General features: G+C 33.0%; 2 protein-coding genes across 4 annotated transcripts; both read right to left on the bottom strand.

Annotated features, from left to right (window-relative positions):
* Nucleotides 1-1,375: 1,375 nt before the first annotated feature.
* Nucleotides 1,376-25,373, bottom strand: LOC145740015 (epidermal retinol dehydrogenase 2-like). Of its 3 annotated transcripts, none has more exons than XM_081995332.1 (7): nucleotides 25,165-25,373; nucleotides 8,097-8,524; nucleotides 3,047-3,171; nucleotides 2,883-2,993; nucleotides 2,656-2,824; nucleotides 2,189-2,384; nucleotides 1,376-2,137 (listed from the first exon to the last, which is right to left on the bottom strand). In XM_081995332.1, exons 2-7 carry the CDS (start codon nucleotides 8,428-8,430, stop codon nucleotides 1,927-1,929), a joined length of 1,146 nt encoding a protein of 381 aa, XP_081851458.1. In that variant the 5' UTR covers nucleotides 8,431-8,524; nucleotides 25,165-25,373; the 3' UTR covers nucleotides 1,376-1,926. The 3 variants fall into 3 exon arrangements, with proteins under 3 accessions (XP_081851458.1, XP_081851459.1, XP_081851457.1); XM_081995333.1 differs by lacking the exon at nucleotides 25,165-25,373 and adding an exon at nucleotides 18,438-18,581; XM_081995331.1 differs by lacking the exon at nucleotides 25,165-25,373 and adding an exon at nucleotides 18,250-18,569.
* On the bottom strand, nucleotides 9,289-11,575 carry LOC145739993 (uncharacterized). The gene is made up of 2 exons (XM_081995317.1): nucleotides 11,332-11,575; nucleotides 9,289-11,262 (listed from the first exon to the last, which is right to left on the bottom strand). Coding segments are annotated over exons 1-2 (1,902 nt in total). The 5' UTR covers nucleotides 11,334-11,575; the 3' UTR covers nucleotides 9,289-9,362.
* Nucleotides 25,374-26,350: the final 977 nt, after the last annotated feature.

The following is a 26,350-nucleotide window of genomic DNA, read 5'->3' as shown; positions in this document are numbered from 1 at the left end:
GGGGATGGTCTAGAGTCAGACATATCCTAGGCCCCCTGGCCCCCTGGCAAATTGCCCCATAAAGGGAGCAGAAGCGATATTCCCCTAGTTAGATGGGGAATTCAGGAAGGAAGGTTAGTTTACTAGGGAGAGAAAATTTCCCCTTTAAAATTAGAAAAAGGTGGTTAGCAAGTCTTGGACGATGAAATAAACTGACTTGAATGCATCGCCACTGTACTATACAGGGTTGTAGTCCCCAATTGATGAATAATTTGTTTTTGGTTTTGTTTTAACGTAAGGAAATGTTGCTTAGGTCAATATCTCGGGACGTTTTTGACTGTTTCCCAGTGAACATCCTGTGACTCAAAAAATTTTGATTTATTCAATTTTAAGTCACGTGTAGGTCCCATAATATGTGTTGCATAATTTTAAGTCAACTCCCTTGACCGATATAGAACCATACAGGGTGTTTACAAACAGTTAAAGTGGAAGAACGACTTGAGCAAACCTTTAATTTCAAGTTTCACTCACTCTCGCTGAACACCCTGTAAGGTGTTACCAAATACTCAGATTATGTTTGTATCAATCATTTGAATGATTTCATTGGATTTCAGGATTGAACAGTGTTATATCAATTTTCCGGAAAATCGATATTTCTTCGGACACATGACGTTGACGCCCAAAACGTCCCGAGGTAATACCCTAGACAATAAGTTACTATGTAAGAGAAAAGTTAAAAATATTTATTAGTAAAGTGACTGTAATTTAATACTTTTCTTATTTTGCACAGGTTCTTGTTCCACCAAGAGCGTCGCCAGCCTATGACCTAGAGGGGGGCATGTTGATATGGAATGGAAGATGGGAAAATGGTATTTTATTTAAAATTTCAGTGAGACCTATTTCCTGATTATATCAATTGAACCATAATCTCCTTTGGTTTTTTGTAAATTCCTAGTAAAAGTAACTTTGATGTTTCTTAATCACCCTGTATGGTCTTATTGGTCATGGGCTTGCTTTAAAAATTATGTAACAGATAATATTAAATTTACACCCAACTAAAATGACACATGAATTATCCGAGCTTAGGCACTGTAATGTCGTTTTTTTTTTCGGATAAATCCATACTTCTTGAGACATGGGACGTTAATTGGAAAATGCTCAAAAACGCCCCGAGATATTGACCTAAATAACACTTCCATATGTTAAAACAAAACCAAAAAAAATTATTTGTCAATTGTCTACTTGAAAATTTCACTTTTTTGCACGCACTTCTTTCAAACCCTGTATAAAGGCAGTTAATATGCATAGTAATTTTGATCCGTCAAAATAGCATTTTTTGTTTAGTGTTTCTGTCTTTTTTTGTTTTGTTATACTCTAGGTTTTTGTATTTTCTCTATCTCTGTTTGGTATTTTATTAAAAATATTACATTTAAGACATATTTACAGTATTACCATTCCTAACTTAACGATAGTTAAAAAGACTACATAGCTCATAAATAAAAATATTATAAAACACATAAACACCTTTAAGTACAGTTTTTGGTCAAGACACTTTTGATTTGACTAATTTTTAACATAGGCCCTAAAAATGTTTAGTTCAACCTTTCCCTCTAAAACGAGATTACCTAACAACTAAGTTAACAGGCACTTGACTTGTGTATAAATGCTTTAGGCCCAGTTCTATTCATGTCACAAATTAATCGAAGAATGAATCTACCTAAAAACCTTTACTCATTACAGCAAACACCAAAAGACAGATTAAAGGTCAGTTGTATAGGTTCAGTTTAACTTCAATCTAAAGTACAAAATTTGCATTGACATCTTATTAACTACAACCTGTAGAACTGGCTCTTATCCGCCTAGCCAACATTTGTTAAAATCATTTCAAAACAGGTTCTGGGCCTAAGCGATCTATAAACTGGCTTCAACTCTTTTAATCCTAAAATCTTAAAGATTCTTGGCGGTGGGAGAGTAACGGTGAGTTAAAGTCATGGCATCTGTGATACTATTCGTTCTAGATTTTTCTAAACTTTTAAGCTCTTCTTCCGAGTCTGCGTCTTCTTCGTTCAGCGTTACTTTCACTGGCACTGGAGGAAGTGGTGCAGCGTCCGGCACCAACCCTCTGAGGAAGAGCGACAGCACAGTCCAGGGTATCATGCTAGAATAGCATTTATTAAAAAGTGTCTAGTTTCAGGTAAACACGACGTACGATTTCAGGATGAGACCCAGTCGGAATCCGCCCGGTATTAGCACCATGGTCTCGTTGCACTGGATACCTTCTATTATTCTATCAGCGACATCGGTGGAGTTTAGCCGGGGCAAGAAACGGGAATTTACGGAATCAAACATTCCCGTGGCTGAGATAAAGTATGGACACACTGCTGTGGTTAAAACACCTTTGACACCTACAAAAAAAGTATTTTTCGAAAATTTTAAATTAGTTATTATAACTACTCCAATAAATACCACCTACAAACTGTAATGAATAACATGGGATCTATCGCAAGATTCGCAACATTTTAAGACAGATTTCGAAAAATTGTAATAAAATACCCGGGGGGTATAAAATAGCAAATTTAACAATTGAAAGATTGAGGATTGGAGTTTTGTAATAACTGGATGATTGCTATATAAAGAATAGAACAAATTAAGACTTTTCCATCCTGTATACTTTACCTTGAGCTTCCAATTCAACTCTCAGAGCTTCGTCGAAGCCGACTGCAGCAAACTTCGACGCACAATAGTCCACCAGCTTGTTGATCCCCACGTGACCGGCCATTGAAGCTACGGTGACAATATGACCGTGCTGTTTCTCAATCATGCTGGGTAAAAAGGCTTTGACGGTCTGGAAACATGTTCAATAAGCTTATTTACCTCAATAGAAAACAGCTAAAAAGGCTTACCCAAAAATGCGCAATGATGTTGACATCAAAAGTGCGTTTGATCAGATAGTCTGGAGTATCCAGAAGCAATGAACCAGACACGACGCCTGCGTTGTTGATCAGCAATGATACCTAATAATTTGCTACTGAACTGACTAGAACGCAATTTGTCTTCTATAACTTACATCTCCCACGTCCAGCCGGGTTTGATTGGCCACCCTGTATACGTCGTCTTTGTTTGACACATCACATTTGTAACCGTATGCGACTCCACCGATTTCTTTGATTAGATTCTTTGTTTCTTCGATACCTGCAATGATTGGTTGACATCAAAACAATATAGAATTGAAGAGGAAGAAAAATGCGAAAAGTGACACTTTCCTGAAGCAAATATGTTTTTAGTGCTTTTTTCTATCATTGCAATTTTGTTGCTATACGTTTCTAGAAAATTTGACAAGAATATTTTACCGTTTACCTTACCATTTCAATTTTCCAAAGGTCAAAATGGACGTTCAAACAGTTTAACGACCTCGAGATGTTTGAATAGCTTAAATTTGTTTTAATAGTTATTTGGCGACTGTTAAAGCAATTCTTCAATGGCAAAGACCAAGACCTCATCAAATAAAACATTATTATATGATTAGTGCAAGTTTCAAGGTGTACAAATGTTTCTCCAGCCTCGTTTTTCCTCGGGAAATAGTCAATAAATACCGATACAATCTTAGTAGCGTCTTTCACTTTTTTAAGAGTATTTTGTGTTACAAATGCTATTTTAACATCTAAATTTTTGAAGAATTTAGCTAGTAATTGTAAAGCACCCATAAACTAACCATTTACTTGATGTATTGGAAAATATAAAACGGATTAGAAACTTTTGCTGCAATGTGACATTATGTCCCATTTGCAAAGCAAAATAATAAAAACAGGAAACAAAATTATTCAAAAGACGAAAACAATAATATATGCACAAACTTTTAAGATAGTAAAAACAAGCATATAGTTTAGTTGCCTACCATATGTTTTTGAGAAATTTCAACTAATAATTCAAATGAAAAGAATCAATTTAACTTTCACTATTAAAGGTAATTAAGCTGGAAATTCGGTTTAATTGTTCGTTCTAGTCAAATTGAACAACCAAATGAGTCCCCGCTGTATGTTTTTGGAATCACATTCAACCAAGACTCTTCTCAAAAAAAAAATTTACATTAACTACAAAAGCTGAAGATATATAGTGAATATATCTGAATTAATGTTGTATATTCAATAACAGTTGCCTAATGGAAATACCGTATGGTTGCTCGATTCTATAATTTTGAACATTTCGCATTGCTTCAGGAATGTATGCAAATCCAACCAAAACCAAACCATGAGCTGGTAGTAACTGGTTTAATAAAACCCTTGCAACTTTAATCGAAACAGAGGAATGCAGTCAAATAGGAGTAAACCTTTAGAATCTTCTTAACATGGAGCATCATCAAAAACCAGTTTTGCATCATACTAGTTACTTTCGGTCTTCATTTTGGCTTTGTATAGGTAGTGGCATAGTTGAAACAAATGTTTGTAAACAATCTCGGTAATTAAGTAATGGTTTCTATGAAGCGGCACGATTTAGCGTTTTAGATGGTATAATGGGCATTGCAAAGTTATTACATCTAGAGCGTGACAACAAGGCCGGCACCGAGAAGAAAAATAAACCAAAATATACTGGTTTTTTAGTGAAATGTCTTAATATACTTATAATCAAATTAAATTATCAAAACAGTGAAAATCTGCATTGTTGCCAAAGTGTAGAAAAACAAGTAGTTGTTTGACATTTGTTTTAATGGTAAACAAACAAACAATCAATCAATAGATAGCACAATCCTTGTATCCTTTTCCCAATCAAATTTTATACGTCAATAGAAAGCTCATTTTATTGGCTATCCATTGACGTATAAAACTCTACCAAAAATAGTGCAATTAAGCTAGTTTTTGAGGATATTACACCAAAAAAAATGATCAAAGTTGACGCCCTCTAGTGGCCACACGGTACCACTAACTAATCGACTTTAATACGTCAATAGAAAGCTCATTTCATTGGCTGTCCATCGACATATAAATATATATACAAAGTGTTACGAATACGGGTGTTATTTACAGTGTAGTGACTCCAGAAGAGTGCTCCAGAAACACTTTTTGACTGGTTGACCCTGGAAAACAAAATGCTTGTAAATTTCTTGAAAAACTTTTTGAAAATGACAATTTTCGTCAGGGTCAAATTTGCCTGAAACACCGCCACTATCCTAATGGGTTTTGTGTTATGTTGGTCACTTAGTGCAAGCAAAAATAATTTATTTTCTACAGTTTTTCAAAAGTGTTGCAAAGAAACGAATTATTTACAGGGGAGTTATTTGACAATAAAGACAGAATTGACTGATTTTGACAGCTACTTTAACCTTCAATAAGTGATAATAATAAGTGACTTAATACAAACTGACCGTAATTTTGTGCAGAGAATTAAACAAAATTATAAAAGTAAGGAGTGTTCCACTTGAAAAACTAAACTTTCTGTCATTAGAACTGATTTTTTGAGCTCATTATCTGTATCATATAATTTGACGTTTTTCTGCGCACACTCTTTTAGAACAAACCTTGTTTAACAGGACAAAAACCAAGAAAAAACGTGTACATTAAAATTGTTTTGGAGACTGAAAATATTAAATTTTACGGAAAATGGTAAATATCTCAAAAACGGATTCAGATACAATATAGGAAAAGACGAAATATGTCAAGAATTTTAAGTAGACTGCAAAAATGTAAAAAAATACAGGGTGTCCCATTTAAAATAAGCAGTAGTTGATATCTACTTACGGTTAAATCGTTGCATGTATACATACTTCATTATAATTACTTTTATAATTAAAAAAGGTTTTTTAGGATTGTGGTAATTCAGAAAATTAATGCGTATTGTTAGGTTAGGTTAGGTTACTTATTTGAAATGATTAGAAATTACTGGGCATTATTGGCATATTAGGAATTAGTGTACACAATTTTACTCAGCGGTTTTACCCCTCGTGAATATCAAAACATTAAAAAAAAAATAGATTGTTTTTCCATTTAATCTCCTAAATTCAATAGTTTTAAACAAATATTTTTTATACATAAAACAATTTGTTTCCAGTGTTTAAAAAAATATTATCTTGAACAACAATTTACATATTTTCAAACAGAGATTTACTCCTTTAGTGTAAATGACTTAAGACTATAATAAAAGTTGGGTGCAGTACCACGATTGGTTCAATAGTACCCACGCCGTGATTTCACCTGCAAACAAAAAATTGTATAACCTTTTCAGCGAGGAATTTAAATTCGTTGACTTCACTTTCTCTGAACTTGTGCTTTGAACTTAAACTTACGCGAACGGTTGGTCTTTTATATAACTTACTCGGTTCGAGTGTAAAACGCTTCCTCATTCCTAATACGGTTTTCCAGCAAACCAGAACGTTAAGGTACTATTTCAATGGCACGTAAACTCGGTTCGTATCCTTGATGATGCGAATTTGTGTGGTGATACGTTTAAGGAAGTTACTTATTATAAATTAATGGCAATAAACATTGAACTGTTTATTATTATTGATGACACATTCTTCCGGGCCTGAAGCAACAATGAAATTACCAAATAAATTACGTAAAATTCAAATTTCTTGCGTGAGTTATTCGTGGCTTGAATTGTACATTGTCTAAATGTATGTTTAGGCGTGAACTAACGGAAGAAAGCTTATTTGATTGGGTATGCTTTGCTGAGGTAATCTTTACTTTTAAAGGACACTGCAAAGTTAAAATTACCTTGCAGTTACAGATACTATTGTTAATATCTTTATAACTGTATTGTACAGTAAACAAGTTGTTGGTTACATAACTGACTAGGAGACCTAAAGAACAAGTGTGTTCAATGGGGCAAGTCAATATTTATGATCGAAAGTAGGTATTTGGAACGTTTGGTGTGAGTACTACTGCATTCAAAATATAAGATTTAAAGTATGAAGAGTTAATGACCTTGCAAAGGCTTTTTCTTTGGAATTTATTAATGTTCTAAGTTTTTACGGTCTACAATCATGCATATTTACTTAGAATTGAGTTTTTACGTTCTATCAATTCTAAGTAAATATGCATGATTGATGAGGTGAGCAGCAGTTTAGTTCTGATTGCAAATACCTTTTGCATCCTCAATTTTTATTATAGTATCTTAAGATTCACAGTATCCAACTGTCTGAACATCTGATAGGTTGATGCAAACGAAATTAGATGACTTAGCTTTGCATGAAAACCGTCTTCTGAAAATCTACATGGAATGTACGCAACAAAATTAGCAGCAACTGGTTTCGAGACTTCTCTAATGAGGGCATAGTTACTGGTTTTGAAAACCTAAAGGTTACGAATGATACACCGTCAAATCTGCTAAAATCCTCTAACACCTCGCATTTTTACATTTTTAGACATAGAATGGGCTGTTAAATTATTTCAGACTAATTCTGGAACACCCTGTATTATAAAAATGTAACGTAGATATTTGTCAGATTCTTACCAAAATAAGCCCTTTAGTTCCAATCTTAGTTTTTCTTAGGTTAGATTAATTGTTTGTCTCAAACTAAAAATTCAGTATGATAAAGGAGAGGAATCTTGAAATGGGTTAGAGTTATCTACAGATTTGATTAAATGGGAAAAAAGTTGCGTAATCATTGCCTTTGCCTAGAAATAGTCCATTTTAGCTTAAAGAAACTTTCAGTAAACAATACAGGGTTCGTCAAAGTCTCAAAAAATTTGTTTTAATGTTTGTTTGCTAGATTTTACAGCTTTAATTGTCGCCTTGCAGAAATCGCCATTTTTATTCTTCACCTGGGTTCGTAACACTTAATGGCCAAAAAATCTGTTTATTGATTGTTTTGATGGTTTAACAATTCATTTCGATTTTCTGACGATTAGTCAACGAAACATCAAAAGGACAATTGACAAATAAAGGCTTTAAAATATAAAACCATTGAGCTTATTCATTTAAGATTAAGCAATTTTCTTTAAAAAGTAATTTCGTTGGCAACAAGGCAAAAAATTGGATTTACAACTTTGATGGTTTATGACTAAGGAAAATCAATGTGACGTCACTTGACAGTTGGTCAAGAAACCACTTTTTGAGCAGTATTTTTATTACAAACAGTTTAGGACTCACTTTATTAAAAATTTTTATAACAACAAACTTACCTTGTACGTTAACATCCCACAGAACCACCCGCACGCCCAACTTGGCCAGCCGGAGAGCCAGAAGCCTACCAATTCCAGAACCACCACCCGTCACCAAGGCCACTTCACCACTAAGGTCCTTGATTTTCCGGTACCCTTTGGGCAGCAAAAATTTGTAGATGGCCTTAATAATATAGAACGCGGACACTATGAGGAAAACGATCACGTCAGCAGTGGATTTCAACAGTTTGGGCTCTTGTTTCAGTAGTTGGAAACGGTTTAGATTGGCGTTCTGTTCCATTGAGGGTGGCGTAGGACTAGGGGGTATAAACATTTTTTCCTCCACGTAAGTCATTGTTGTTGTCGGTCAACTGGCCATTTACGTCACAAGGACAGTGTTGACGTCAGTCGATATGTTCGGATGGGTACTGGGACGATTTAACGACCGTCTGAAATTTAATAAAATGTCTGTGATACGAATTAATTATCTTATTATTCAAATTGAAATTATTGCTAGAAACACGATTAATTTAAATTTAAAGCGTCATAGGCGGGATGTAAAAAATGTTGTTAGATTATTAACTTGTGGCATTCATGGTTATTGAAAAAACCGAAAAATACCTACAGTTTATTTTTATGTAACTACGTATCATTGAATAATATTCATAATGATGATGATATTTATTTTGCTATTTTTTCATCATCTTAAATGAAATTTGTTAATTTAGTAGTAATTATTGTCCAGCTGCAGTGAAGGCATACATTATTGGCCTCAGTAAATTGTTTAAATAAGATATGCACACAAATTTAAGCACTAAGGTTAAAGAACAAATATTTGTAGAGTTTTTACTGCTTACCTTTAAGCTATTTTATATGTTGAAACTTTTACTGTAGAAATATTTTTTTTTGTAAATGCAACAAAAATTTTAAAAATCTGCACATAATGGGAAATGCTACTATAATCGGATTTTTTTAAGAATGTTAGTGTTTTATAGAGCAACTGAAGAAACATCTCTAAACCTAGAAAAATTTAAACAAAAAAAATATCAACGGTTTCTTCTCATTATTATATTATTTCATACATACACTTACTCATCCCTGATTTTTCTGATGCTTTTTCACCGTTTATACTGTTCAAAATTTAAATATGCTGTTTTGCCCGCGTTACACAAGTGAAAATAAGGTAATTTGGTTAAAAAAAAACAATTATAAATTAATTCTTTACATACATTATTATTGGTTTACTACAATTTTAAATAATACATTTTTGCAACAAACAAAGTACTTTTAGTCTAAGTTGAAATGTTCACTTTCAAAAGACTTAACAACTTGCTTATTTTTGTAATAAACATAAATAAAAAATATCAGCAGACAGCAAATCACAATTAGTAAACAAATGTTAGTAACAATTATTCCAGCATTACTGCTTGATTGAGTGTGTTCCATTGTTAGATGAGAATTAAGTGTCTCTTTTAATTCTGATATTTCAGTTTTGACCGAATCGAATAACATTTTTATCATAATTTGGTCATTAGAGGTTTTCCCATCTTCTTGTAGTGTCAAATTTTGTGCATTTGGTAGAGTTGTGTTCAAACTGTTTAGTGCCACTTTTAACTTTGTCATTTCTGCTTTAACTGACTCATTGACATTATTCTGTTTCATGTCTGTTGTATTGAAAGTTGTGTTCAAACTGTTTAGTGCCACTTCTAACTTTAATATTTCCGCTTTAACTGACTCATTGAAACTTTTCTGTTTCATGTCTGTTGCAATGAAAGTTGTGTTCAAACTGTTTAGTGCCACTTTTAACTTTGTCATTTCTGCTTTAACTGAGTTTAAATTTTCCATGATAACTTGCGATTCATTGGTTTGTAGTGTTGTTAAAGCGGTGAAATTTAAATATAAATTTTTAAATTCCTCGGTAATTTGTTCATTTATTAGGGATTGAATTCTTTCTGAAGGGTTATAGGTGATTTCTTTATTAGTACTGGTGGTGAGGTTATTGCTATTAATGCACCCAATTCCGTGAATGTTTGTAGTATTATGTGTACTGCCAGGTGTAAGTTGAGCACGATTGAATAATATTAAGTAGATAAAGTCTTTTAAATCGGAACACTTCCAGTAATTTCCGTCTAGAGCTACTTGGCTCAACTCTTTAAAATTGAGAAAAAAAGAGTTCCAGTTGTTATCAGAACTGTAGGAGTTTTCATGGATTAGATTATGAGATAAGTCCAGATAGTGTAATTTTTTAACTTCCTTAAAAGAGCTGGTAGGAATTGACGTTAAAAGGTTGTGACTTAAGTTTAGTTTGTACAACTCAACCGCGTTTACGAATGAACTTGGATCTATAGTTTTAATATAATTATAACTTAAATCTAAAATTTGAAAAGTTGGTGACACAACTAGAGAAAAAACGGTTATATTGTTATGACTTAGATTAATATTCGTAAAGTGTTCAGGCATTGATATTGTTTCTAATAAGTTATAGCTCAAATCGAGTCTTGAAAGTTTACCATTAAGTTTAGGAAAGTTCATATCAAACTGTCTGATTTGGTTACCCTCTAGGAAAAGTAGTTCAAGGTATTTTTGATTAGTAAATGTGTTTTTGGGTATGTGGCTAATATTATTGAAACTTAGATCCACAATGAAAAGGTCCAGCTGATTCTCGAAAGACGTGTCAGATATAGTGTTGATGCTATTTCGTGAAATATTAACTTTTTGCAATTTCTGCAAAGGAGAAAGATAGGTGTTATCCAGTGTAGTTAGTAAATTTGCAGCTAAATTCAACTCTACTAAATTTTCTGTAAATGCTATAAAAGAACCTGGGTGTATTTTCTGAATATTGTTATCAGACAAATCTAAAACAAAAACCGTTGACCGTTTGTATAAAGACATGGGAAAATCATTAGCTGATAGTTCTGTTACATTATCTGAATCAATAATTCTTAACCTTAGAGGGTTAGTATTATAAGGATAATGCTTTAGAATATCTATGGAACTAAAACTAACACTTATGTCTATGAGCATCTTATTTGTTGTTGTAAAGGTTGGACATGACATACGACGGTTGAACAGACGGTTAGAGCAAGGGTCACTTTTTATTTTGTACTGATAATTTATTGCGAGCTCTCGGCCATATACCACACTAACCACAAGTACATACGACCACAATCCACGAAACTTCAGTACCCTGAAAGAAAATTTGATTTTTTTTGTCACTGACTAATGTGATTTGAGGAAAACTTATAGGTATACTTACATTTTTTTGTGGAAACCTTTAAAACACTTAAAATTATTAGCACTGCTTATTACTGTGCAAGAGAAAAACGTTCCGTTATTTCCTATTCATATAACTTGGTTTAGTGGTAATTTCTAAACAGTTAAAAATGATTAATTTGTCTGATACATGTTTCACGTTTATGCACATAGGTACTCACAATAGAATTTCGCTGATAACAAGAATGTCATAATTTAGAAAAAGCAGCTAATCAAATAACCTACTGAATCAATATTAAATTGATATCTTTAAACAGGCGGAACTGATATGGAATATATTTGATCAAAAAACTTTTAAGTGTACTATTTTTTGATAATAATTTTTTGCAACTGCTATACAGGGTGTGATATTTTCATCTTGAGACAGTTACTTCAATTTTGAAGCATTGCTTGAATAATTAAGGTCTTTTCGAGTCACCCAGTATATCGGAGCGATTTAAATTTTTTTCATTATTTTTTTAACTATATTATTATTACAACACACTACCTGTAAAATAAACCCTATTTTGGATTACCTCGTAAATTGTGAATGTAATAATAGTTATTTACATTACTAGTGGGGTATGAGCATTTTTATAGTCACGAGTGGGAGTGTTGCCACGACGAGGTCGTAGACCGAGTTGTGGTGATCACACGAGTACGTTAATTTGCCATACCCCACGGGTGATGTACAACATTTTATCTACGACCATCAGAAGCAGCGTAAAGTAAGAAAAAAATTCATATTTTGTGCAATGTGAACTATTTAGGAACGTCTCGTATATGCTTGCTACGGGTAGTTATTTGTTACCCTTAAATCTTGTCATCTACGCTGTACTGTTTTGGTGTTGTTGCTATGGTGGCCATTTGTTTCCACATATCACTTAAGCGACAATTTAACAGTGTCAGTCACAAATTTTTAAAAGTGCATTTCGTTATGAACATGTCTGAAGAACTTCCGTCAGATATTGAAGAAGCTGCCGCAAACGTGGTATCTGGCTTGTTGCCTGCCAAGTCAAAGGAGAAATATGAAAAAATGTATCAAAGTTATGTTTAAATTCAATAAACAATTACAGCAGAAATTTTCATTTAAAGTTGTTTTATCGCACTAGTGCGATAAAATCGATTATTATCGCACTAGTGCGGTAAAATCGCTCATTACGTAACTCAAAATGAGCTATGTAATGAATGATTACCATGCTAGGAGTAGATAAAAGCATTTGGCAACTTCTGACAGCCGTCAATCGTACCAGACAATGTGCATTACTACACGAAAAATTACAAATCAATTGAAATAGCACTTAATTTATATTTACACTTCTTTGTAACCCTTCAAATAACGGAGCTACGCTCCGTCGAACTGGAGTTAGTTTAAAAAAGCAGTTTGTCACTTTTTGTCTGGTAACTCCTTAAGGAGGCTCTTAAGGATAAAAGCACCTTAATACAATCTTGAAAGGTCGAAATTTTGAATGTACATTATTTGAAATTATTACTTATAGACACTGCTGGGTGACATCTAAACCGATTCCACTTTATATCGACACAAAGATAAATTTAGCTTTTAAAAATAAGGTGTTTCTATTATTTAAAATTTGTTCGTTTTTGTATTAAAAACAACTTGTCCCAGGAAATTGATAGCTTTACTCATCAACAAACATAGGTAAGGTGTAACAATTATTGACAGCGCACCTTTTGATAGTCAACATTATTTTAATTAGTAAGACGTGTTTTAAGTCATTTAAGTAAAAAATTGACAAGTTTTTTTATTGCTTTTACTATTTATTGCGTATTATTGTAACAACTAGTCTAATAAATACGTAGAAAACAACAGAATACAAGCTTTGACAACTTTAAGTAAGTAATACAGGGTGTAGCAACCTCATTAGACTTTTTTTTTGAAAATTGTCGAAAAAGGAAAATAATAACCTAAACTAAAATTGATTTTGATCATAAATTTTCTCTTAATCACTTCTTTGAAATAAATCTCTGTCAAACTTTCTCTTGCTTGATTAATTTAGATTAATTTGAGTAAATTTGAGGTCCTATAGCCCTGCTCAATGTTAAAAGAGTGCTGATTGACAAAGTGAAGCTGTCTTGAGAACATGCTGTAATTTAGTCTCGTTTTGTTGGAAAACTGTAAAAATGATCTAATTTCAAAACAGTGGAGAGTTTGTCACAAATTCTCTACAACTTTCCTTATTTAAACTAAACATAAAAGAATTCCCTTTAACATGCATTTCCAATTTGGCCAGCTTTGTATAGGACAAGTAAAAGCAAAATGGGATGACATAACAAATGTAAATGTTTGATTTTTTCTGTAATTTTCTCTTACATTGTTACGTTAACTTTGAGTTTTACCACAAAACAGTTAAGATAATTGAAAAAGTGTGTGTACCAAGGCACAAAATGGATTGGACCCATAAAAGTTTCAAGAATTTCCGCTTTTTATGTTGGCCAGTCAAATGTGATGCAATTAAAAATTTATATAAACTTTTATTGGTTGGGCTTAATTTTTTTTGTTGTGCGAAAGCAATGCTCCACACATAGCGGATCTGCAAGCAGTCAACTTTCTAGTAAAGTTAACACAAACATTCATCATTTCCTTTTCTCTTCTTCAAAACATCTTCTACAATAATTGGCAATCACTACGTGAGTTTCCTCATTTGTGGTGTAAATCATCCTAAAATTTGCTAATCGTTGGGTTAATTATAATAATAATTATTGATCCAAAATCAAGGTAATACATTTTTCTTGACACATTTCCTGGGGCTGCGATTACAGTAATCACCACAAAAGTATATCACACACTAAAAGTATTAGTCAAGGTCCGTTTTTAACACACGATTCCCGCATTTTTTGGGACTTTCACAAATTCATCTCGGCCAAAGAGAAATAGATTGGATCAATGTCGAGTTTATAAAACACGTGTGTTGTGTGGATTTTCGTAACGTTTACGCCATTATATGGCACCTTTAGCACATTTATGTCAGATATTTCGACTGTAATTATTTTGTGTAACATTTGGTCCGCTTTTCTCCTATTAACGAATTGCGCAGCTTTTGCGTTGTACGTAAATGTAAAATTGTTTTTAATTATCTGGTCATATGTGTGTTAATTAAGGTTTTTTTGTAACACCAAAACCAGAACTTTGCACCGCTCTGGCTGAATTTTTGTACTATAAGTCATTCTAATTACAGGGTTGTTTTAAGCTATTAAAAAAGTATTAGTAATATGTCATTAAATACGTTCAGAAATTAATTATGTAGGCAAAAACATATTCTAATTAGCTTTCAAAGTAAGCAAAGTGCTACTAAAGCCACATAAGGCTCAGCTAGTTTGTTGAAAATTTACATTTTTCCAAGTGTGAGATATAAAATAAATCAATTACAGCTGATTTTGACCGCACTGACATCAAAACATTACATTTTGGATTGAGTAACAAAAGAAAAGTCTTTCAAGTTTCCATTACTATTCAATTCTGTTCAAAAAACAACAACTTTATTATATGAGAAAGAAAATGATACAAACTTACAATTTATCATAATTTATAAACTACAAACAACCTGACGTTTTCGCGTCCAGGTTATACAGTTTTGTAAATTATATTAAATGTTTGTTTATACAGGATGGTCCAGTTTTAAATGTTAATAAATCACTATTCGATAGCCCACAAAAAATAAGCTAACATACATTATGTCATTTTCCTGAAAAATGCTTCTCAAGGAAAACACAGTCCATAAAAGTTCAGTTTAAAAAATCGGTTTCTTGTCATAACTGTCAGACCCCTGGAGTAATTTTAATGAAATTTAGAACAAATACATATGAAATTAATACTTATTATGTGATGTTAATGACGTTTGTCGAAACTGTCCAGTGGTTTGAATACAGAAAGATGGTTTTAATTTTTCTGCCTTATTCGCTACGTCGCTGGATATTTTTCAAAAATTTCAGATTTTTTTTACTTTACTTGTTCAATTTGACAAAATAAGTATTTCTTATAAAATTCTGATTTGAAACTTTGTTTACGAGATCATTGAGTTATTACGTTCAAAGACCCAAAACCAACCCAACCCAACTTAAAAATTGTCTTGTAAAAGGTGAAAATTGACTTAAGAAGCTTAAAAAATGTCTTTGTAGCCAGGTTTCATAGTTTCCAGACAAATTGAAAGACTTTAGTTTTGAAAATTGACTTAGAAAAGATAAAAATTGATTTCAGAAGCTTAAAAATTGTGTTTGTAACCAGTTTTCATACAAATCGAGAGACTTTAATATTGAAAATTGACTTGTAGACATAAAAAAACTGCTTTTTTCTAGAATTTTTTACTACATACATTTAAACCTTAAAAATTGAGTTGAACACCAAAAAGTGACTCAACTAATTTGAAGACAAATTTCAATATTTTAGTCTTGAAAATAGTCTTAGATACAGGACATTGCCATTAGATTCATAAAGATTATGAAAACTAACTTTTCGTGCTTTTTACTTTGCTTTTCATTTTCTTAGAATTCTGGACTATTTTTAGTGTTTCAAAACTGCTTTCAGCTTGGAAAATCGAGTTTTAAGACTATCTTCATCAAGTTATTGACATAGCAAACTTAAAAAACAATTTTTACACTCTCCATAGACTTAAAATGTCATTCCAAGCTTGGTTACTATTAAATTTCTAGACTGTAAATTGAAAAATCTAGACTGTTTTTAGTGTTTTAAAGCTATTTTCAGTGTCTCAAATCGAGTTTCAAGACTATCTTTACATAGTTTTTGACTTATCAAGCCCAAAAGCCAGTTAGTAGTTTTGAAAATTGACTTATTAACCAGCAAATTTACTTTGAAACAGTGAAAATTGACTTGAGAGGCTTAAAAATTGTCTTTGTAACCAGTTTTCACAGTTTTTAGACAAATTGAAAGAGTTTAGCCTTGTCAATTGACTTAGAAACTGTGAAAATTAACTTAAGATGCTTAAAAACTGCCAGTCGTTATAGTTTTCAGATAAGTTGAAAATCGTATTGAAAAGTGAAAATTGAATTGTAGCCTACTTTATCTAGAACTTTTGACTACAAATTCACACATTTCAACCTTAAAAATTGACTTAGACACCAAAAAGTGACTCTAAACCTTAAAATTTGCAAATTTGAAGTAAGTTTTCATAATTTGAAAATACATTTCAATATTTCAGTCTTGAGAATAGTCTTAAATACAGGATATTGACATTAGATTCATGAAAATTGACTTCAAGACTAACTTTTCAAGTTTTTTTACTTTGCTACTTTTTTACTGACTATTTTTTGGGCTTTAAAACTGCTTTCAGCTTGGAAAATCGAGTTTTAGGGTTATCTTCACCAAGTTTTTGACATAGCAGACTTAAAAACTATTTTTACATTTTCCATAGGCTTAAACATGCCATTTCACGCTTTGTCAGTATTAAATTGACTTCTAGAGCTTCACTGTGCTTTAAGACTGAAAAATCGATTTTCAAACTATTTTTTATAGTAAAAGTTAAGTTTCAGATTCTTCATTGATGAAATTAAACAATTTTGGCATTAAATGCTACTATATTCGTTTTGAACACTAATTTTTAGAGTTAAATTAGTTCGAAAATTCGGACTGGTTAATTGAAAAAAAAAAAGTTTGAATTGAATGATCAGTTTTACATTACCGATAGTCTAAAAAATTGAACGCCAGTAAACATTAGTCCAAAAATCCTGTTTTTTGACTATTTTCAGTGTCAAAAATTAACTCGTAAACCTCACAGTTGACCAGATTTGAATCCTTTTGAACCATTTTTTCTGTGTCTTCCTTAGGAAGCGTTCTTCAGGCAAATGACATAATGCATGTCAACTTATTTTTTGATGGGCTATCGAATGGTGAATTATTGACATTTAAAGCTAGAACACCCTGTATGTCCAGGAGTAGAAATTGGACAGTCGTCACGTGCATCAGTTTATTTTGGGCATATTTCAATCTGTCATATATTTGGACACTATCAAATTCTTCTTCGTGAAGCTATCAAATGACAATGACAACTTTCTTAAAACTAGTATAATCAGTTGAAATTCACATCAAAGTTTTTTAGAGCCTCATGAGCAAAATTTTTGATAGATATGACGTGAACAACTTACACATAACAAGTTTTAAATCGTTTTAGTAATTATAAGCTCATTAAATTGTATTTTGTCGGTTGTGTCTTATCGCGTTTTCGATTGGCATGTTTAGTGCAAGACTGGTGTATTGCCATACTATTTCAACTACTCGCCTTTTGAGGAATTTATGTCACTTAAGAGTTGGCAACACTGCAAAAACCTTTCTGATTTTGGTTAAGTCAGATTAGAAGTAATTTCGATTACTTTTTAACAGTTTCGATAATAGTTTGTAATCGTTCCATTGACAAATCCTATTCAAATTTAATCTATTTTAACTTAATTTAGAGAAAATTTTACTTCAGCGCAAAAAATACACTAACCCATTTGAAATTCCTAGATTATAATTAATTTCACTCACATTCTGAAATTTAGTAGCATATGCAATCACCACACTACCTTCCAATTATCTTTATCTGCCGGTTATTAGAGCTTAACCTCATTTTATCTTTAAAAGCTTAATGACGCCTTTAATATTTTTTAAGTTACTACTACTTTGGTATTTTCTATTAGGTGCCACTCTAACGTATAACATGTGGTTGTGAGACAATTAATCTACTAATTTATTACCAAAACATAAAACTCACGTAATTCTTTTGTGTATAGTAGCAATTTGCTTTGACATTTTTGATGTAACGTATACATCTTGTGTGTTGAAATCTAATTTGGTTTCAAGGAAGTGCGCTAAAATTGGTTGATTTGCAAGAATCACATTGATATAATAGCACTTTCTTTGTTTCCACATGTGTATTAACGTTATTTAGTTTTATTAAAAAATAAGACTTACAGCTTTAATCTGGGTTGTTAAATTTGCCTGTTTTATCAGGTCTTCCTAATGGATTTTTGTCCACCAAAAACCACACGAAAACCGATTTTCAAGCACGACTAACAGGTATACCGACCGCGATTACTTTCGTATCGTGATTACTTCATTCGCGTTCGAAAAATACCACGTTTCCCGCGTTTGCTACAAACCTAAGATTACTGCAACACCGACCAAACCAAGGCTATCAGGCTTTGGATTAGAATCGACGGAATACCACCAAAACGCAGACAGATGAATCTGGTGACATCGACCGTCGTTCTGTGTACTATTGTGTTTAGCGAGAACCATCACCGACCATCGTTTTATATGGTAGGTGCAGGTTAAAGGTCCAAATTTGAGCAAAACAGTTTTGTTTTTCGACGGTACCACTTGTAAAGGTACTATTTCAAATGTTATGAAATTTCAGATAAAACAGTTGAAGAACCTGATTTTTATAAATGCTCATTAAGATGTAAGAGGAGAGAAGACAAAGTAGTTAAATAATTAGATCTCCGAATAAGATTACTTATACTAATTAGATTTCAGTTTTTGCTATTCGAGAGAGAAAGTTGACGTTGAAGAACCACTACACAGTTCATTGATTTTTTCTGATTTAGGAATTAAAAAATTGTTTGGATAGTATTAATAATAATTTGGCTAAATTCCTGGTCGAAACATTTTATAACTTTTGTTGTTTTTAAATTTGAAAAAATATTGCTGGGACAACCAAAAAACAATGTTTTCTTCCTTCCGCGTCGGCTCTGACAGTAAATATTATCAAAATAGAAAACTATTAAATGTGTGCGACATCTAAAGGACAGGGCAAGGTAGTTTGCAGGTACTTATAATTCAGAGAGAAAAATACAGAGATTGTGAAGTGAGTTCCATAAATTTTAAATGCAAACCGCTCGGCGAATTGCTATCAAAGTCATCAAAACGTTGAGCAACTGACAGATTTTGATTCAAATGGTTCGGTCCTAAAAAGAAAACGTAAAATCTGACCCACCCAGCTCGAAATGAAGCAATTGAGATGACGGTTATGGGTGATTCGAAAACAGATATAATTCATGATTAATTATAGTATAGTATTTACATTTTAATGGTTGTTCTGGTCGATTTGGATGGTCGAAACCATTTTGTGCGACGATTAGACAATGTGTGAAAAAGTGGACTTAAATATGTTTGAAAAAAAACCACTTTTCAACGATATAAACTTATTGACCAAGGTAAATAAGGTTAAGTCCCAGTACGACCGACAATCACGATAAATCTGTGGTTTAACAATTCTTGCTTAAAATATGATCGGATCGATATTTGTGTCACGTGACAATAGACAGTTTGACAGAAACTATCAGTTCAATAGCGTCATGGACCATGCCAGATTGTCAACAAACAGTGTTGCCACAGACTGATATATTTTCGAGCGAGTTGTCGTGTTAAAGACTATTAGAAAAAAAAAGAAATTAGTATGAAAACAGTACAGTGTGAGCTACACAAATTTTGTTTTGTTTGATGCTCTAATACAATTTTTCTTTTTCTGATAGTTGAAAGCGGATAGCCAACAAAAAAATCCCTACAAATGTGAAAACGAGGGAAATTTTAAAAAGAGGAGCATGACGTATAAAATGAGCGAGATCCCTCGCTCGATTGAGTGAGCTGTGGCAACACTGTTCAAACTCTTCTTGTCTTCTTCGATGACTGACTGAAGAGTTGAGTTTAGTGACGAGTGTTACGAATTACGTCGTTGACACTGTTGACAGTCCAAATAGGGTGCTGTCATATTTCTTGTAAGGTAAACAGTTTTGGTTTTTATTTACATAGTTTTTACTTGAAATCTCAATGATATTCGACTGTTTTGAGCGAAGATTTTAGGTCAATTACTTTTGCGATTATCTGAAAGACAATACAAAATTTAGGAGTCAATGAAAGAAAAAAACCAGTAAACAGGCTGACAGTTTTGGTTTTCATTTACATAGTTTTTACTTGAAATCTCAATGGTATTCGACTGTTTTGAGCGAAGATTTTAGGTCAATTACTTTTGTGATTATCTGAAAGACAATACAAAATTTAGGAGTCAATGAAAGAAAAAAACCAGTAAACAGGCTGACAGTTTTGGTTTTCATTTACATAGTTTTTACTTGAAATCTCAATGGTATTCGACTGTTTTGAGCGAAGATTTTAGGTCAATTGCTTTTGTGATTATCTGAAAGACTACAACATTTAGGAGTCAATGAGAGAAAAAAACCAGTAAACCTTAATGCTTTATAAACATACAAATTAAAGATGTGTCTTTTTTTATTTGCGTCAGAGAAAGAAGAGTAATTTGTAATAGAAACTAGTGGGCTAACCTCACAAACTTAAGTGACAGGTGTCAAAACTGTCAGCCTGCAAAAACGAATTTGACGTCATTCGACAGTTGGTCACCTTGATTGCTATCTTGTGATCGACTGTCAAATTACGACACATGACACGAAGTTTTTTCCATCTTTGTTGGGAGCATTGATTTCCAACAGACCCAGCAGTTAACTCTCCTTCTCATTGAGTTCTAAATGGAGTAATTTTTTCGACCTTTCCATAAACCCCACCTTTTTATGTCTTGTGACTGTGAGTTCTAGGTTGATAGAGCTCATTTTCCTTCATTTTATGATGCAAAAATTTCTGTCAACGTGAATTTTTGACATGTTTCGACCATTCCTTGAAAATCTTATCTAAAAAGCTGATAATTTTGTTAATTAGCTCTGTACTACATTTGAATAAGTAATAGTTTACATTCAAAATAATTGTTCTGACTCAATTGGCCACACGTGTATGTTTTCAGTCTATGTACACCTAATTTGTTTTCTTTTCGAATTAATTCCATTGTTGCTTCGATAATTTAGTTTAAGTGAAACATAAATAATTACACTCGGATTTCAAATAAATGTTTCGACCGTAAATGGAATATAAAGCTAAAGTTGGTTTATGTGTTAGTGAAAGCCAACGCGATTGATTATAGCTGAAGTCGGAGCTCAAATGCACCAGCTAGTGTAAATGCAATAACCGCACAAAAATTTGCCTAAAGTGGTTCTTTACCTCGCGTGGGTTTCCATATGTATTTACTATACAAAATGGCAGCCGGTTGCATTACTGTGTTGAGTAGGTCAAGTTTGGTCTCATTCTGAAGTTTAAATCTATTTTCAGATTATTTCCACGATAATTGAGCGTTGGATAAGTTTATGAAATTCCATTTTGTCTTCAAATTTTGCTAGGTTGTGTCAACAGTATATTGGCATAACCACAACACACCCAAATAAGAAAGCTTTAATTGTTCAAATCATCGCCTTGCAAACTGAAGCACTTCAACAGAAAATACTTTCAATTTCGACATTCAGAGATATTACTTAATTTTACAATGAATGTGTGTTTATTGAGCATTTTGATTAATATACAATTTGCTTTACCTTCTTCTTCTTGTGGTGCCTATCCGTTACGAATGTTGGCGATCATCATGGCGATGCGTACTTTGACAACCGCTGCACGAAAAAGGCCTACTGTTGTTGTATTGAAGAAGTTCTCTAACCAGGATATCCTTCGTCTACCAGGCCTCCTCCTGCCCTCCACCTTGCCCTGTAGAATCAGCTGTAGTAAGTCATATCCAAATATTCCAGCTTACGGGTTTTTATTAAGAGAAGCAGCTCCTTGGGTTCACCCATTCTTTCTAGGACCCTAAGGTTGGTGACATGGTCGGTCCATGGGATTCTTAAAATACGTCAATATAACCACATCTCAAATGACTCAAGTTTTGTACAGGAAGCTTCAGTTAGAGTGCAGAATTCGACCCCGTAGAGCAGCACCGGAAAAACGTAGCACTTAAATAGTCTGATGTTAGTTGGCAGCGATATATCATGGCACTTAAATAATTTAGACATTTTCAGAAATGCAGCTCTGGCCCTCTCTATTCGGCATTTGATCTCCAGAGAGTGATCCCACGTTTCACTTATGGTTCCGAGGTAAGTATATGTCTGAACTCTTTCTATGTATTTGTTATTTATCGAGAGTTGGCCAGGATGGTTGTTGGTTTTTGACACAACCATATATTAAGTTCAGAGACAGTCCGTATCTTTCACTGACCCCGCTCACCTAAACCATCATCTCCTGAAGACTCTCAAGACTATTCGCAAATACTACAGTGTCATCTGCGTATCGTATGTTGTTTATATACTCGCCATTGATTTTAATCCCACTGTCTGTATCTTCGCCTCCTGGAAAATCCGATCCGAGTATACATTAAAAAGTAGAGCGACAGTACACAGCCCATCTTCCGACTCGTCTCCTTCGATACGTACAGAAGCTGTTTGTTGCCAGTACAAACAAGTTGGTAATTATTCTTAGATCTAGTTCGCCTAGTCCGATCTCCTTTAGAATTTCTATAAGTTTATGGTGTTGCTATCAAATGCTTTCTGGTAGTCGATGAAGCAGGCAAACAAATCGCAGCTAACATCCCTGCATCGCTGGAACAGGACCTGGACGCTAAATAGGGCTTCTCTGGTACCCAGCGCGTTTCGAAATCTGAATTGTGTGCGGCTTAAGTGATCTTCGCATTGTTTGAAAATTCTCCTGTGTATTATTTTCAAGAAGAGTTTGAGGAGGTGGCTCATAAGACTGACATCACAACTCTTTGCATTAGGGCTTTTCGGCAAGAGTATAAAAGTCGATTTTAACCAAATCTTTAGTATTACCCCTGTAGAATATATGTTATTGAATACTCGTGTCAGTTGTCTAATGCCATCCGGACCGGGCGCCTTGCCGTCCTTTAGCTGGGATATAGCCTTCCTGACCTCATCCACTGTGATTGGTAGACTGTCTATGTTGTTAAGATCTGGAGGACTTTTTGGTCTGTTATCGTCTGTTTGCTTTACCTACTTTATTGTAATGGCCTCAGTGGCAACCGCTGAAATTGACGGATTACTGCAACTTTTCGTTGTATTGTGGGATTGGTCTCACAAATCACAATCACAAATTACAAATAATGCTTTCATCTTGCTGCTTTTTCTTGACTAATCACAAATTTGTGTTGTAATTTTGTGTTTAATTATTCATGTATTGCATAATGGGTTTTCATCAACATTGAGTGCATCATGTGACTCTGAAATCTGTTGTGGTTATAGATTACACTTAAACATCTTATTCACCCTTGTTTTACAATATACTATTAGTTTAATTTAGGTTATTTCAAATCTGCTAGTGTGTCCTAACCTAACCTATTAAAGTCCATTCAGGTAAATCGCCGGAAATGAAGAAAATATCTTTAATAATTTGACAAATCCGTGCGTGTTACTGAAGGAAAAAATTGTGAAATATGTCTTATTTAAAATGTTACCAGTCATCGCACGCAATTCTTACTGTACAATTTGCTAAGGTAAACAAGCGTAAATACCGTACGTTTTGATTTAAAGTTGTTGGCACAATTTATACCGACTCCCACGTGCCCTAAAAAACAATTTAGCACATCTCTAAAAAGAACTGTAAAACTCATTTAATTTGTTTTTAATTATTGAATATTAAAACGTGATTAGGTGAATAATAACGTTAACATCGTTAATTAAGTTGGGTCAAAGTGTTCTCTCATCAGGTGAATAAAATAATTACTATAATTTATAATTAAGGGAAGTCATTATAATATTTTTGATTGTTTTTTGACGATCATAGGTATGTACTAAAATTAGCGATCGAGGTTGTTAAACTATTTAACCGCATCTTTTATAAAAGGACTTTGATGTTCATTTCTTTAATTACTACTACTTATTGACTACATAGATACAACATATCATCATTAAATATTGACTGATATCAAGGAAATAGATACTAACGTCAATATCATGGTTAATTTCAGTTTAAACAGAAAACAATTTTTTTTTGTACTCGCGTGTGCAAAGTATTTAATTTGCGCACCATCCAAGTTAAATTTTACGCACGTGCACCATTGAAGTTCGTATTTATAAATCAAAACACCAGTCATAACATTAAGGTTAAAATATGACAAAAAAACTGTGCATGTGACAAGCGTCTGTCAAAGTGGAATATTAGGTTGCAAAATAAATTAAGTCTGGGGTTTCTCGTAGAAAAAATATTGTTCCTAACTCTTGTGCAAAGTGTCTTGTTCTCACTTGTCTGGTGCCTTACTTTGTACACTTGTTAGGAAAACTGCTATTTTCTTAATTATATATTAATTATTATTAATTTCAGTACATTTCATAATTTTTAATTTTAATTGCTTTTCCAATTCTGAAATTTTTTTTATTGTTTACAATCAATTTAAAGTTGAGTAATTGTACGAAAAATAGAACTAAATTGGGATAGCATCACTAAATTTCTGCCAAGTTAATCGACAGGAACAAACATTACAACAACAACAACAAAAACATTACTTCTATGAAAACGAAGTTAATTATTAAGTCCAAAATTGAATTTTAATCAATGTATAAAAACCTTAAGCAATTACCTATTTATTTTTTCTCTTTATGATAATATTGCAAATGTTTATCATAAATTCCTTTGATTTTTGTTCATTCAACATCTAACTTTTATTGCTAGATAACAGGACGTTTTCGGTGTATTCTTCAAAAAACAAGCCCTAATAACATAAATGTTATTGAAAGTAGTAATAAAACTCTCACCACTACATTTAGGTAAAATTTAACTTTCGGTTAACCACAAGCCACAACCTGAACAAACCCATCTTTAAATTTAACATCTAATTAAAATTGAAATCAACCTCTTGAAAATTGCTAAATTAAATCGGAGCGTAAAACATTTGCGAAATCACTTTACATAAAACAATTTCACTTGGAGCTAGCATATCTAGCACGTCACTTCCTAACCTCTGGCTATTATAAACTAGACGAATCTAGGACTTACCTTTATTAACCGCATGCCGCAAGTTTTAAAGACGACCGAATTTATCCACTCTTCTTGGTACCGCCGATACGGCCGTTCGTGATCGGGTTCTAACCAAAGACTGGTATCGGTACCATGTGGTAAGATAGGAAAATGCGAAATCGACGAGTGAATGGTTGCTGAATTAATTTCACATTCTAAATAATCCTGCTCGTCTTCCAGCAGGGACAACAAACCGGCTGTACAGTAAATCGGATCGATAAGGCAGGATGAAGGGCATGTTGCCAAGTTTATTGGAAATTTTCCCAATAAGGAAACAGTAATTTTTAAGTTATGGAAATAATGGAGTTTTAATGTACTATAATATCAAAAATATAATTTTTTATTTTAAATAAATTTTTGATATATGTATATCAAAAATATAATGATAAGCTGACGTAGATGCAATTATGTGTATACATATTTAGTTATTGTGGTAGTGAGAAATGTTTTCAATATTAACAAATAATAATAGTAATTAATATTTGCTTCAAAATGTTCAGCTTTAGATAATGTTTAGTTGCATAGAAAATTAACGGTAAGAAGAGAGAACCAATCAATGTTTTTGGTAAAGATAGAAAAAAATTCTTTAGTCACATGTATCAGTCTGCCAACAATTGATAGTTGATCACAAGATATCAATCAGACTTCCTGAGAAGTGATCGTATGACTGAACTGAAATTCATTCTGACTGCGAAAGGAAGGAAATGACAAACAGTCTTCTCTACAATACTTTATTATGACCTTAGATGGTAAGGTCTGCTCAACAAGTTTCGGTCACATAAATGACCATCAAACAGGATGATCGTTTGATCGCCTCTTCAGTGGATGGTGCACGAGTTTTAAGATCTTTTTTCCCCTAGGGTCTCACCCAGCCCTAAATGGGTCTAGTTTAAGTTTTAATTTTAATTTAATGTGCTATAGTTAGTTTTTCTCCATAATGAGCTTTGTTCACCTACTTAACTATGTTATAGTCACTAATTCGTTATAACATGGGTCTCTCTGTCTCTCCCCTTGTAAAAAGACAGTAGTCACATTGATCGACCGATTTAAGGTTATTCTTGTAGCTCCTGAAGATGGTCATTTATGTGACCGAAACTTGTTGAGCAGACCTTACCATCTAAGGTCATAATAAAGTATTGTGGAGAAGACTGTTTGTCATTTCCTT

The sequence above is a fragment of the Ips typographus genome, linkage group LG1 (genome assembly GCF_016097725.1).
Source record: "Ips typographus isolate SLU linkage group LG1, UJ_Ityp_2.0, whole genome shotgun sequence".
Taxonomy (NCBI): domain Eukaryota; kingdom Metazoa; phylum Arthropoda; class Insecta; order Coleoptera; family Curculionidae; genus Ips; species Ips typographus.
This window is presented reverse-complemented; position numbering and strand designations above follow the sequence as displayed.